We start from the raw sequence: 15,879 nt of genomic DNA, 5'->3' as shown, positions 1-15,879 counted from the left end.
ACTTAGGGTAATTCAGAACTCAACGTCTGAAACTTTAATGGATGGTAAAGTGCTCTGTAACAAATGCTTTTTACAGAAATATTTGGTAATTAATACAATGTTGAGGCACAAGCACAAGAAATAAGACATGAAAGGAAATATAAATAGTTTACTTACAGCATTATTGACAGGTTCCTATTTGCAGCAATGTTTACGGTTGTTCAAATCTGCGTCTACCGAATCTGCGTCTAATACATACGTAAGAATATCAGTGGAATAATTGGCTTAGAGTTTCAAACAAAGTTACTATACTGCAAGGTCTGCTCTTCCCTTCAAAACCCTAAAAATCTCCCTTCAAGACGAACCCTGAAACCTGATAACTTGATTGACTTATATTTTGCTCCAGAGCAAGTACTCGTTACTTTCTTAAATCCGCTTAACATTAATTACTGAAAGCACTTAAGAAAAAAAAGTGTTGATTAAATCTTAAAACCTTTGTAGTAAGGCTAGTTTAAAATTTAAGGCAAAAATTTGAAAGGCTAGTTGAAAATTAAAGGCAAGAATTTGAAACATATTATACCTGAATTTCGATACTGTTTTGTTATCATTTTCATCATGCTTCGCGTTTTTGAAGGCGAGAACGATACTTAGAAATATTAATATTTTTCATTCTTTTTACAGATATTGTCTTAAAAACAAAAAGGGTTGCTGACTGAAAATATTTAATTTTTCAAACCAAAACACATCGCTAAAATAGGAGTTACTATTTTTACATTTATCCTCCTAAAATTTGTTGAAAAAGTCTCCCAATTCGCAAAGAATTTTCATCTACTTTTCTACTGGATCATAAGGTATCCTTCACTTATTACTGTTATTCAAAACGGCATTGCTTTGTTACTAGCAGATAATCTGAAGCTTCTTATTTTCTTTCGACTATGAAAAAAGTAAGTATTTAAAAAAATTTTGTGCGATATATCCCTCGATACAGCGCACCGGTTGATAGGGTGTTGAATTGTGAAATATTGTAGAACTCTGAACGATCATTAATTGCTCGAATTAATTTCTTTCTTATCGCTAAGAACGAAATTACATTCATTTAATTCTGTATTTACGTTTCTGAAGCATACATGCAAAAGAAGACATTATATCCGGATAAAAAAATCAGCAAATATAATTAAAAAAATAATATCCGAAAATATTTGTTTTAGGCTTATTATTTTATTTCAACGAAATACGCATTAAATAAAATTTTATTTATTTTCACTTTCTGATAACAAATGGTGTTTACGTTTACGTACAAGGGAACGTTGCTGCCATTCCTAGAATTGTTGTGGACATGGTTTTCTTCCTCTATTAATGAAATTCTTTTTGCAATTTCTTTCGCAAAATCAGAACGAATCTCCTCTGGTGCTGATGATTCACCGGTTTCATCGAGGATTTCAGTTAATAATTGCTACGTTCGTGTTTTGGTTAGGCATTATATAATTCTCTGTGATAGACTATCAACAACTTTGCAGAATGTTCCTCATTAGGGTCATACTTGACAAAATTATTGGTCAATTTTCTGGCCAGTTCAATATCTCCAAAGCCAGAATTTCATTCATAGGCAATACGCTGAAAATCGTCGGCTGCTTTGCTATAGGCACGTACTCTTTACAAGAAACAACTCACGAGTACATCGGGCAACTCTGCATGGTTCTTCAAGCTAGCTGAGTAATCCTGGTCGAATTGCAATCATTTCACTCACATCAGTCACGTATTTAACAGTGTTCATCCTGTTTTCCTTTTACATCTGTAATTATTTTAATTTCAAGCATTCAATATAACATCTATGAGAAAGATTGAAGGTGATAAAGCAGAAGAAAGATGCAAACTTTTGACATTATCTCAGAAAATTGAAATTTTAGATAAGACGAAAAATGAAACACTTATTTCATCGCATGCAAGAGAATTAAATATAAATGAATCAAGGGTTAGAACAATATGGGAACGTGAAGAAAAATTTGGTCTAGTGTCAAAGCTTTGGCACTAGACTTGAGGCTTCAACTTCGGATAAAGTTGGTCAAGTTTCAAGAAGAATTCCGCAATTGGAAAATACGGAATTGGTTTGACAAAGCAGTTGATTAAGGAAGGATTTTCGGATACGGAAGAAGAAATCAAAGTATTAATAAAGAAAGAAAATCGATAAATTAATGAATGAAACAGCCAACAATAAAAACAGCGTTTGTGAAGATGAAGTGTCTTTAACTTGAAAGAAGTCAAACGAATTGTTAAAAAAGTAACAAAACTGTCTGTGGAGACTGCCTATATGAAGAAAGAAGAGGACATGATTTATGACATGATTAAAAAATTGCGATTCTTACTGCGAAAAGTTTAAAGAGTTGCGTCAGTCATTGACCAAGCAGATATCACCAGGTTTTAAAAAAAATAATTGGATCATTATCTACTTATTAAGAACAAATAAAAATCTTCTCAAGAAAAATTCATTTCCTCTTTTAACTACAAGAATAAATACTTTAAATAATATATATTTTCTTAAATGCGTTTTTTCCATAGAATGTTAACTTTGTTAAAAGGGATTTTGACGTGAACGCAAAGTATTAATGACTAACTGTTGCTTTTGGCAAGGTTATACAATGTGAATTTATTTCTTCCTCGCCTATGAGTCAAGGACTTCCCTGAGTGGATATGCATACCTCATTCAACGCGAAGGTCCGGAATAACTTAACTTTGTCCGTCTACTGATCTAAGCTTCAAAAATGTCATTTTCTCGCACATGTGCAGCAGCAAAAGATATTCGAGCTGATGTCTCCAACAGGGTGTATTGGATTCTCGCAAACGAGGACTATCAGATGTCCTCATAACAACAACAGCAGTTAATAGTCGTAATGACCTCCTGTAGGGTTTATATTTATTTTAACTAACATTTATTTTAAGTTTAAACTATCTTTCCTGTCAAGCCTTACTTTCCTCTGGAATTGCCAATACCAGAGTATGTAAATTTTAGTAGAACGCGCAAAGTATTCAAAATAGTCAGCGGAAGTATTCCGAGTTAAATAGAAGGGAAACGAGTTCGATAGTGTGCTTTCTTGCTTCACGAGCGTGGAGGTGGCTAGGTAGAAATTGAAGAACCGCGTGTTTCGGCCTGCGTGCTTGCCTCGGCAGATAGTTAAATCTTTCAACGTAATATTCAGAAGTTTGCTGAATTATCAGCGGTATCTTAGAACGCGGTTAGGTTAGTTACGTTTAGAGAGCCTCGTAGGTAGTTACTTGTTATTATTCATTTTTAGTTTCTTATTTTTATTTTACCGCCGGGTCGGCGTAGTTTGTGAGCGTCAAGAGCACGCATTTGTAATTTCTAAAGTTGAATAAAAAGGGATTTAAACCCTTCTCAAGACTTTGTGTACTTTCCAGTTCATAGCAGTCACCACTATTGTTGCGTGCAGGTTGGGGCCGCGCAACATTACACCCCTATTTAAAGGCTCTATAAGAAAACATTATAATCATCTTTCTCTTTGCACGTTCATTTTGGCCTCAAAGGCCCCCTATTCTGAAGCTATCCAAAAAATTAGTATTAGAAACATTAGTATTAGTAGTTAAAGTATTTATCATTATGTAGTATACATATATAGAGGGCTTGATATATAAACGTCCTTTGATTCATCTCATTGATGAGGACAGACATGGTAGATAATACATTGATTAGACTCATCAATCGGTAAGGATAACAGCAACAACCAGTCTTGTTGACAATGAGCGACATGGAGATAAACTTTCCTGAATTAAGGCACTAACGGCGTTAAAATGCTTTCGACTATATGAGCCATGAGTTTGATGACACCTTGAACACAGTGTGGATCATTAGCCACTATCTGATCTATTCTCGTATTGTTGAAATTGTGAGGAAGAATTGTACTAAAATTATTGAGATAATTGAAACTTTTAAGATAATTTAAGTATTTGAATTTGAGTAGTTCATTGGTAGTTGCAGTTCTGTAGATATATTTCAGACTTTGCTTATGTTGTTGAGGAAATTTTCCCTGCATTGTTAATGTCGATTTAAGAAATGATTGAATTGTCTTTTCAAAAAGACTTTTGGAAATACATGTATGTTTGCCGATGTCTTGATGGTTCCGTCTTTCTTACCAGACTATTAAGTATTTTTCAAAACCGTTTTATCTGTTATAATGGCTATTAGTAGATAATAATCCGCAGCCCAACCGGTATAGTGGTTAACGTTGCTGACTGTCGTACCTAAGGCCCCCGGGTTCGAATCCCGGAGAAGCTATGGATGTTTGTAAATGTATAGTGTCTGTGTAGCATGGCGGCACTCTAAATATACGGCGAGCCGAAAGTCCTCTCGCGTGGTTTGGTGGAAGGGGAGAGGTGTGGGAGACCCTCGGACATGTCCCCCTCGGGGTGCTCTGCATCAAAATTGAGGGCGAAATTTAACTAAATCGCACTGTCACCTGAAAGGTGCTCAAGGCTGTTGCCAACGGCAGGCGTAATTTAGCCCTCCTTTCCATGAGGAATTTCGTGGGCTTGGGCTGACTACGTCAGACAAGTGAGCATAAGAAATAACAGATGATAATCCACATTAATATGAGTAGTGTCTAATTTTGTTGATGTATAAATTTCTTCGTTATCTGGTATTCCTGTGTGTCTTTTGATTCATTTGATATGAATGGATTTCGTTGTTTGAGTGTATGATATTCTCACAATGGGTTTCGTTGGGAAAACACTAGACGCATTGTCTAATCTATTTTTCTGTATGTACAGACATGATCAGGAACTACGAATGCTTCTCTAATTTAATTAGTTTATTTGGGGACACCAAATGAATAAAATCCATTTACTGTATCTATATAAAATCTGAATCAATAGATGTAGTTTTTTGCGTTAAATCTGCTCATAAATACCTACACACACCATCTGTAAATAGGTGACATATAATATATTAAGTGCTTTTCTGAGATGTGGCTATTATTTGAAGAGTTTTGAAAGCGTAAAAGAGTTGATATACGATGTCTATAACTAACAAATTCACAAGTAAATTTAATGATATTTGAGACTAGAAGGGCGACTATATTGAAATGCAAATGGTGTTTTCTGACAGACAGCTATTATTACAGCATAATCACGGTTTTTCGGACAGAATTTCAGAATGAAGCAATTTGTCACAAATTCAGATTACTTTTGAATGCCTTCATTCTTTGGAACACCATTTATTAGTTATTTCTAACGTCGAAGACACATGCTCTTTTCTTATTTAAGCAGCCATATCCATCATAAATAAAAGGCATATAAAATTCTCATTTTTCAAATTTAGCTTGCATGAGCTCACTCCTTTCGTTTTTGAGATATAAAATGAAGTATGAGGACGTACACTGCTGATCTGTCTTGTCAATAAAATTGTACAGACAGGTTATTTTAATGCAGGAGATATGAAAATGTGCAATGCTTTCGCCGGGACAGAACCTGGACCTCTCGAACACGAGCCGATTGTGCTACGATTACACCACGAAGGCATGCTGGCACGAGGTTGAAAATACCTCTTGTAAAGGAAGACTGGGGATTAAGAGATCCAATCGCCAAATCTTAGTGGGGACGAATTATTGTTCACCCCCTTTTTAGTTCGGGTGCCACTGTAGAGTAATTAGGTTTTTTTTTTGAAGCATGAGATATGAACTGCCCTCGCCCGAATCGAATTGGACCTCTCGATGAGCACCGAATGTGCTACCGACACATGCTATCGTTACATCATGGAGGCATGCTGGAAGGAAGGAGGAAATACTTCATAAGATCTACACCAAAAGCCGAAGAATCATACTCTCAACAGAAGGAAAAAATAAAAATGTAATAGCTATTTTGATTAAAGTATGTTGTTCTGTCAATGATATTTTATCGAGTAATTCCCAATCACAACATAGTTTATACGCCGTAATATTAAAATTTTCTGTAGCATAATTTGCTTACTAACTTGGACAGGGAATGCCAGGAGTTCCCGATACGCGCGTCCTTTATTTGCTCTGAAAAAAGCCCTTTCTCATGCTGCTGTCTCAAGAAACTTGTTAACATTGCGACAGAAACCCACATTATGCTCCCAAGATAAGAGGTTATGTTACATTATACTCCCAAGATATGAGGTTATTAACCAACAGTATACTCCCAAGATATGAGGTTATGTTACATTGACCTTTCAACAAATTGAAAGAACAAAAGAAGAGTTCATGCAACAAAAGAAGTCATCCGCGGCTGAAGCCTTACGTACGCTGGCATCACTGGAAACAGTTCTTCTGATTAAATGACCGTTCAAATGCTTGATGTAAATTTATAAATATGGAAGTGTGGAAGTATATAAACGTTGAGCCGAAAAATTAAGTCGTTATCTTTCATGAATAAATATTTATGTCATACATAGGTATGGTGCCGTTATTCTGCTTCCAATTATCACATTTTCGTAGACGTTTCCATACGGATCCAGGTGAACTATTATCATTGATGCAGGCACTCAAGCTTGTTAACTTCAACTTGGGTATAATATGTTGGTCGTGATACATAGCGTTTCTTAACAGCATGTTTGTAAGTTGCGAACTGGGAAGAACCCGGTAAAAAAGCTCATAAAAGTAGTGGTGAAGTGCGTAAATTTGTCGAGGAGATGAGGGTTGCTAGGTAAAGCAATATTCTGCAGTTTTTGCATTTTACATTTATGAGTTTTAGATGCAAAATTCCAGACGGAACAGGCAAAAGTTAAAAATGGGCCGTAACAAGTTCTTATAAACGAGTAGTTTGTTATCTAGAGAAAGAACGGAGTCTCGGGCGATTAAGGGACTGAAAGTTCCCATAAAGGCAATGCATTTAGTATTATTTCATACGCACTTCATGAGAGATCTTTACTCATATGGTATTTGGTGTGGTGTATTTAATTATGGCAAAGCACACTAGGGCTATCTGCCTAAGAGGAGGGATGCCTTTCGTGGAGGACTTTCTAAGGGAAACTGGCTCGTATACACGTTACACATGGGGAAAACCACGAAAACGCCCATGCAGCCAGCCCGTTCGCGAGATTCGAACCTCGGACCGAACTACCAGTGTTCAGCGTCTTTACCGCTCGGCCGCTGGTGGGCCATATGGTATTTGAATAACATGGCTGAAAGGGATTATGAAAGTTATTACCTAAGAGATATGCTAATTCGAATATACTATTTGTAAATTAAATATTGATATAAGTTTATTACTATTATGTAAGGTTAAGAAAGAATTTATCCTTTTAGTGCGAAGTGCATTACGTTATTTTGAATTACTCTTCATTAATAATCTCATGTTCAGTTTGCTTGCGGTATTAAGAATTTTACCACAAAACTAATGAGGAAAAAACATGCAAATTTTAATAGCCATATAATTACTGCTCATTGATTAGTTACTACGCACTCTTTAATGTATACGGAAAAGAATAATTTGAGAGAGTAAACAGAAGTGCTCAAAATAGTATATTAATGCATAGTCTTGTAGAGTCATTAGGTTAATTGGAAGCAGAAAAGATGAAAAATATGCAACCGCCTTCGCCAGGAATCGAACCACGAACTCTGGAATACTGGCCCAGCGTGCTACCGTTACACCACGAAGGCACGCTAGGGAAGTGGGAGAAATACCTTATAGTCTTTTCAACAACACACAGCAACATAAGTCAAATTCTTTTAGAAAAAGGTGAAACTTTACGGTTTCTACCAAAGAAATTTCCATTCCTATTAAGTTTTAATAAATTAAACTTCAAAGTTTATAGTACAGGGAATTAATCTAAAAGTAAATACAGCTAAATCTAAAAGTAAATACAGTATAGGACATTGGCCTAATTCCACTTTCTCTGACTCCAGCTAAATGATTTCGTAAACTACATTTTACAAGACGCTGAAAGAAAGGGGTGAGGGAGACCAAAGAAGCTAGGTAACAGTTTTATTCTGGAGTTAAATTCCTGTTGCCTTTATTATGGCGTAAACCTGGTAAAATTTCTATTTATTTTAAGTAATTATTTGTTGAGACTACAAAGCATTTTAAAAACAAGTCTGTTCTCATAAAAAACACTCTTAACTAAAACCAACAAAGAATTTGTTCACACCGCAAGGTCAATACAGTCGTGAGAATGATAAAAGAAAATTTCAAAACACAAAAATAAACAAATGAAAATTGCAAATTTGTCCAGCATACGGTTTGTCGAGCAACGAAGTTAGTCGAATTGTGTAGTTTCGAGTTTGAAAGCGGCAAACTGCGCACGTAACCGCCCTCAATCACAACAAAGCGGTCACGTGGACGCGCTTGCAGTGCTGCCAAACGGAGCGAGACAAAAATTCTCTCCTCTTTTCACTCTCGAAACGGCATTTCCCCCGCACGGACGCTTTAAAAAATGACTCCTTACTTAACTTCCCTTTGCTGTGCGACTATGAATGCTCTCATCATAATCAACATCCTCAACGTCGCGTTTTTTAGAACGTCGTATGCTTTCACCAATGGCTTTCCGAAAGAGCAATGCGACGAAATGGATCCGACTAAAATTAACATCGAAAATTCGGCGGGAAAAGGATCTGCGGATGCTGATTATAATTCCACGGACTTCGGGCAGGAAGATGCGCTCCCAACTTCCATTCAGCTGTCCGGTAGTTTGAATCTGTACCGGATAGTGACTTCATCCCCTAAATACAGAAGAGGCCGTACTTTAGATAGTAAGTATTTACAGTTTCTTCATTCTAAGAGCCGCTAGAAATTTTTTGAAATAAAACTTCTTTTAATAATATAATTGTCTTATAAGAGTCTTAATTCTCATATCTATAGTTTCATATCAATCGGTGCTTGATAGAAAGACTGTTATTCTTTTGCATTCAAACGTAACACTAGAAATCTCAGTTTCTTCTAAAAAGGAAAATTGAAAGATGTTATTAAATTAAAAGAAACGTCTTTATAATTATCTTTATATCGTCTATTAACTAGCTCACAATAACTAAATTTATAGTGCATTGATTCGCAAATTTCGGTAATTTTTTAATGTGATGCTTGATTTGTTTGAGAATAAATATTTTATTGTAATGCTGTCATCTATTTAATGGTTATATCTCAAAATGATTACTCTCAAACTGAGTGAAAGTATGCAAGAAAAAATTAATTTGTTGCTTTAGAAAACCATTGCGTTATTCGGTTTTCCCTTTTTCTTTCTGTTTTATTAGGTGTTCTGCAGTTTCAAGTATTCTTCTTTACCAATCGAAATGAAAGAAATTTTTTAAATAAATCCAGTTAATGATTTGTGAAAATGCGTTGAAAATTAATATTGTATCATTCCAATAATCTATTACTGTTTCATCCTTACTAATATCAGTAATTTCCTTTTTAAGAAACAGATATAATGCATAATTGCGTTGTATCTACCAGGGTTTGAGCTATTGCGATTCATATCTATCCGGAAAAAAATTATATTCCGCTTGGAAAAAAATATTGTTGTTCCACAACTATATTTTTTAAATGTTTAACAAATTAGTTTTTTAACAACTAATTATATTATTTAACTAATTGTTAAATAACTAGTAATAATTATTTAAATCATTCTTTATAGTGTATAACGTAATTATTCACATTCTCATATTTGAAACGGCACGAGCGACTTCAAGAATGCTTATTTTTTTTTTGCATAAATAACTTACTGCCAAATTAAGTAATTACTCCTAGCATATTCCTAAGTTAAAAATATTTTTACCACTTTTAATCACCAAAACGGGTATTCGAGGCATGCTATTTCAAAACTATTTTGAAGTATTAAAACCATAATTAAATTAGAGCAAAATAGAATGTAGTATTAATTAAATGAAAAAAATGGTGAATGCAGATGGAAATCTGATTATAAATGTGGCTATTTCTTAAATAAATCTGTATCATTTATGCCTTTTGTCAAATCATCTGACAATTTCGGTTCAGCAGCGGACTCTCTTAATATATAGCTCAATATTATCAGCATTATTTTATGTTAATTTTATATAAACGAAAACCTTATTATGACCATTTAATAGCTTTTAACGTTCATTTTGCGCATTATCAATCATTATTTATATAAAAAAGTTTATTAAAAGTCTTATTTAAGGACTGTAATAGCTATCAATGTATGTGAAGTTAAATTACTTACTTCTTGTCGCTCACCAGCGGCCGGGCGAAAAGTCATTGAACACTGGTAGTTCGATCCGAGGTTCGAATCCTGCGAATGGGCTGGCTGCATGGACGTTTTCGTGTTCTTCTCTTTGTGTAGACGAGCCAGTTTATCTCAGAAAGTTCTCCACGAAGGCAACGCTCCCTTAAGTAGAGAGCCCTCGTGTGCTTTGCCATAATCAAAATAAACAAACCAAACCTATGTCTAGGCGTACGTCGAATAGCCTCGTTTTCTTGCTTGCTACGAAGTTATTGTGCATTTGATGAAAGACTATTAAAAAAATAATAATAAAGACATTTTTTTTTACAAATACACTGGTAGTTTGGTTGGTTCGAATCCCGGCGAACGGGCTGGCCGGCCGTTTTCGTGGTTCTAACACTATGTAACGTATATATAAGGCATTTCCCTTAGAAAGTTTTCCAAAAAGGAATCTGTCTCCTTAGGCAGATAGCCTTCGAGTGCTTTGTCACAATTAAATAAACAAATCCAAACTCTCCAGAGATATGGAGCCCACCAGTGGAAGAGCGGGAAAATTGTCAAACACTGGTAGTGAACCGGATTCGAAACCTCGCGGGCAGGTGAGTAGGAGGTTTCATGGTTTTTCTCCACATCTAGCATGGATACGAGCCATTTTTCCTTAAACGTCATCTACGAATGTACCCTTCCCATAGGCTGATAGCCCTCGTCTTGCGTTGCCTTAGTCAATTAAGCTAACTTAACTAAGATTTTTGTACCGCTATGTTTCTACCTTGGCTAATTCATACACTCGCTTTGTTAAGTGTTGTCACTAAGCGAAATAAATGGTATTTGCCTTTCATGCACCTCACATAAAACCAGTTTTTAGAATATTGCTATTCGGCAAAAGTAAGATATTTAGTGTATCTTTCAGATTTAGTGCGTGATTTTCGCTATTTTTTTTTAATTAACCCCCATGTATATATGATATCAGTTAAAATACATTGTTGTAGTTAATGAAAGTATTTCTAAGGCTACTGCACTAGGTATACTACATACCTAGTGCAGACTCTGGTTTGAGGATTTCAAGAATTTCTCATTATTTAAAATGAAGGAACGAAATATTATTGCACTTCTTCAAAGTTTCAAAGATAGAACTTTATATAGAAAACTAAGCTATTTTGTGAGATTTAAATTTTTATTTATATTATCATTAAGAATAAGTTCTGGTAATATATATCAGTTTTATCATAATGCAAAAAAGTTTTTAAACTTGCCGTGCAACAATCTTTTATCTAGCAAAGTCAACTTAGCTTGTTCCGCCAAACCTCTGGTACTTACGTCTAAGATTTAAATTTTTAAATATCAACAGAGCTTCCCTCATGATACAAATGTGTGTATTTATATATGCATAGAAAAGTCTAGAATCTAGAATATTCTCGTCTACTCATGGTTACATTATCCATACGCTGCCGGAAGCTACGAGTAGCTTATCAAAACCTACATTTAAATAATGATTTAAACTTACACAAATTCACCTCAATGCGGTTCTGATATCATCTGTGCTCTCATTATAGCATAAACGCTGGCAGCCGAGTCCTGTGATTACAGCTTCGGTTAATATAATTCCTTCCTGAAAACCTATATTGACATGGTCTAGTTTTCGGTATCATAGCTTTGTCACATTAAGTTTTGAGTTTATAGTATATTCCACATTAAAGTGTTTCAAGTTAAATTTATCCGTAGAGACATTTTATATTTTAAAAGATACTGGGAAAAAAAAAAAAAAAAAAAAAAAAAAAAAACTACTTTGAACGATTTTAGTATAGCAAATTAAAAACGGAATACCCAGCAAGCAAAAGGTTTTTCTTGCTTTAAAGGCAAATATCTTTAAATGGTATTTTTCTGGGGAAATATACGCAAAATTTACTCTGTTTCATGTCTTATAAGTGAAAGCAACAGTCTGTGTGCTTAACAGAGAGATAATGACAGTTACATTAACTTTTTAAGTATTAAATATTTAGATTTTACATCGTTCTATTATTTCCTGAATACGATCGCACAAGTTTATGAAAATCGGAGTTGCACGAAAGCAAAGTTTAAATACTGCGGTTTTTCAAATGAAATTCATGCTGAATTCTAGCAAGATTACTCGCTGTTGGCAAAAAATGCACATTGCTAGTGGAAAGAGATCCTATGTTATGGGTAATACTATTCCTATGTCCCTGAGTTGCTGTGAATCTGAGAGTTTGTTTTTAGGAGTAAGTGGAAAGAAGACTTTTAGGTATCTAATTGAACACTTGTTGTGGACACTAAAGCCCCGTTCACATGCAACGCTCCTTCGCACAGCTGCCGTTAGCAAGGGGAGAAAAAGGAGACATGAAAGAGTTTCGTCTTTAGGACCCGTTCAGAAGACCACCGTCTTCCTTCCCCTTTACACCTAAAGCCTCTATGAACAATCACGTCTCCGAATTGGCAGATTTCACTACTGTTCACACATTTACATTTACGATACTGTTCACACATTTTTAACGTGGTTTACTGTTGTTAATTTTGTAATTTGTACTTTCGTAACTGATACCTGAACTTTCGTAATGGTTCCTGAAAAATATATGCTTTTTAATTATTATTATTATTTTATAAGCTGTTATTTAGTTCACTCTTGGTGCTTGTCGCTATGGTTAAAAGATGGTAACGAATTTTTAAACTGCTTCCCGATATGATATAGAACTCAAACTTTGTACATACACTGCTTGTGGATGTGGTGTCACGCTTTTGATTTTTAGAGGATTAGATTTTTTTTCAAATTTAAAGTTGAAACGATTTTTTGCAATTATTAACAAATAAACTGAGAATCTCAGAATATTATAGTTTGCACCATAACACACTGTGAAAGAAAAAAAAAATTAAATGAAATTTTTAGCGTAATTTTTTTTTTAAATATTTTGGTAAAATTTTTGAAAATCGTTCAGATTTTTAGACTTTTTGACGCCCATTAATTTTAAAATTTCCTATCTAAAAATATATCGGTTACAAACTTCCGACATTTTCACAGTTTATAAAACAAACTTTTCGCATTAAAAAAATTATAAAGGAAATTAAATGGATGATTTTGTACTTTTTTGAAAGATATGCAATGAAGCAGAATGGAAAATATTGGTTCTTCTTGGGCATCAATTCGAAACATCGGTTTCAAAGTAATAATCTCATTATACCACACTATTTTTATGACATTATTTACGCTACATAAGTTGTTATTGTTACCAGTTGTTAGTTCAGCGTGAGATTGGAGATATTTCTGAATTAACTTTCTCTTAAGATGCGTTGTTTTTAACGTTCTTTAGATTGAAGCATAACTACTGATTATACTTAGTGATATGCTAAACACTTGTACGAGTATTTCTGTGGAAAATTCCAGAACTTTGAAGTGTTTATGTTGATAAAATAAAATTAATTAAGCTATCATCGGATTTGAGTGCAATGACAACTATTAAAAATTATTATCAATCTATTACAAACCCGTACGCACGCAGCAATATTATAAGTAATTAATGTATTAAAATTGTTTTGAACGTGTTTTACGAAACAAAAACAGGTAAAGAAAAATTCTGCTTGCGTTTTATGAGTTTTTGCAATTTTTCTGGCCACATAAGGTTTTAAAAAAAGGATTGTAATTTATGTTTATATTTACCAATTGAATAAATAGCACTAGGTTTGATTTATATACATATGTGTATATTGAAATTCAGTAATAAAATTTTAAAGATTTGAAATGATTAAATGTCTATTTAGACAGTTTGAATTCTTTAAACTGCAAATGCAAACTGAGAAACTTTTGCACTTTTTCCAATAAATCCTTTTACTCCTAAAACATATACAGGTATGGATTAAATTTTGTATTATTTTTACTGCTTATATAAAATTATATACTTAATAGAAACAAGGATGGATTTTGCAAAATACTTTCGAAAAAAATTATTTGAAATGAAAATGTGACTGAGATCATATTTGTTTTAAAGATTTTGGATAAAAGTGTATTTTTCCCCCCTCAGAAACTAATTCATTAATTGCAAAATCATTCCTTGAAGTTATTAAGAACACTCTAATAAATACAATAAAAAACTGGGGGGGGGAGACATTGAAAATTGTAGGAGAAGAAAGACATTTTAATCGTAAAATTTTTCTTCAAAAATTTAAATTAAAAAAAATGCTAGCAAAAACTTTTTTTCAGCTCAAAATTATTTTGTCTCACAAAACCATTTAATAATATTCATAATTATTAAATGGATGATTCATAATTATTAAGTAGATGAAAATGCTTAAATTTTAAAAAAAATCATTCAAAAGGTACCGAGTCCCTTTTTGCGTTGAAGCCGATATGCACTTGTTTTAACTTTAGTTTTAATTTGAACGATATTTTTGGATTACCTAGCATCAGATAAATCTTGTCTGTATTTGCCTATAATTTCCGTATCTTGTACAGTTCTGTCTAATTTTGGGGGGGATGCTATCACATCCCCAGACATCTATCAGCGCGATTGTTTCGCTGACAGTCCAGCGAGCAGTAACTAAAATTAAGTGAACCGCGCAGTATAGTACGGGAAATCTCCCCATTTGCCCTGCTCCCGAGAGGTAAGAAACATTCAACCAAGTTCTACCTCCAATTCGGCGAGGCAGTTAATGCTTGTCCCATGTGAACGGGACACGTTGGAAGAACCGGTTTTCGCTACCGGTCGAATCTGCTCTTGTGAACGGGGCTTTAGTGGGAAGTGTTAGCGGCATTAGGCCCACATAAGTGATGTATATTTTAAAATGAGTGAAATACACGAGTTTTGTGCTGTACATTAAGATCATCCACAAACAGTGATTCAAATAAACTTTAACTAATTATTAATTGTCCTGAATAATCTTTACTTCTGTTTTGAAGTTAAAATCGCCTTCATAGTTATATTGCTATGATAGGTCGTTGGGCCAGAATGAAAGGTACGTGTTTCGAATCATCGGGAGAATAGATTTGATTTATCACCTTTCCTGACATTGAAAAGTCGTAAAAATCTCTTAATTTGCCTCGATCTAAAATATGTTTGATAACAATTCGACAGCACATAGATTACATCGATTAGGCCTCGTACTCCTTCGCACTCGCTCATTTTAAATGAGGGAAAATATAAGAAATTATTGGTTTCTTCATACTGCTTTTAGAATGTAAGTGGTAGTACGTTCAGCCAGCAAATGGAAGATCCTTTGTTCGAATCCCGATGAAAGCTTAACCGATTTATCACCTTTCCTGGCTTTGAAAAGTCTAAATAGAGGTTATAGGCTGACTTGGAGTAAAGTAAAATTTGATTGTTTTTCTTTTTCGCTTGGGTTATGAGCAAATTAGCTACGTGAGAAATATTTTAGGTCTTTAATTATTGTTTATAATAAAATATTCTTTGAACTGGATGCACATTATGCTGCTTTCACAGAATGTTGCGCTAACGCGGTTATTCTCGAACTGCTAACCATTTTGATATAGCTCAAACATATTAAGCAGGGTGTTTCATAGTTTTTAAGAGGTTCATCAGGCACACAGTGGCTATGTTACGTAAAGCTTCAGGATTGCAATGACAGCAACAGGGTAGCATACGTAAGCTGCTTGTAAAATCGATCTGATCAAATATTTCATAATTTATCAAGAAGAAACCTTTCTTTAATATTTTTAATTTTTAATAAATTTTGCTTTACTCTGAATACTTGGTTTTATCTCGCGAAACTCCAGT

At 34.2% G+C, this 15,879-nt stretch overlaps 1 protein-coding gene across 1 annotated transcript in view; it reads left to right on the top strand.

Moving 5' to 3' along the window:
* Positions 1 to 8,333: 8,333 nt before the first annotated feature.
* Positions 8,334 to 15,879, top strand: part of LOC118196333 (uncharacterized) — a 168,303-nt gene continuing 160,757 nt past the window's right edge. The window contains exon 1 of the mRNA XM_035367766.2: positions 8,334 to 8,696. Coding sequence (XP_035223657.1) covers positions 8,381 to 8,696 — 316 coding nt within the window. The 5' untranslated portion in view covers positions 8,334 to 8,380. The remainder of the gene's footprint in view (positions 8,697 to 15,879) is intronic.

Source organism: Stegodyphus dumicola, chromosome 5 (genome assembly GCF_044657685.1).
Source record: "Stegodyphus dumicola isolate Sdum_Otavi_A_Nest chromosome 5, ASM4465768v1".
NCBI lineage: Eukaryota > Metazoa > Arthropoda > Arachnida > Araneae > Eresidae > Stegodyphus > Stegodyphus dumicola.
This window is presented reverse-complemented; position numbering and strand designations above follow the sequence as displayed.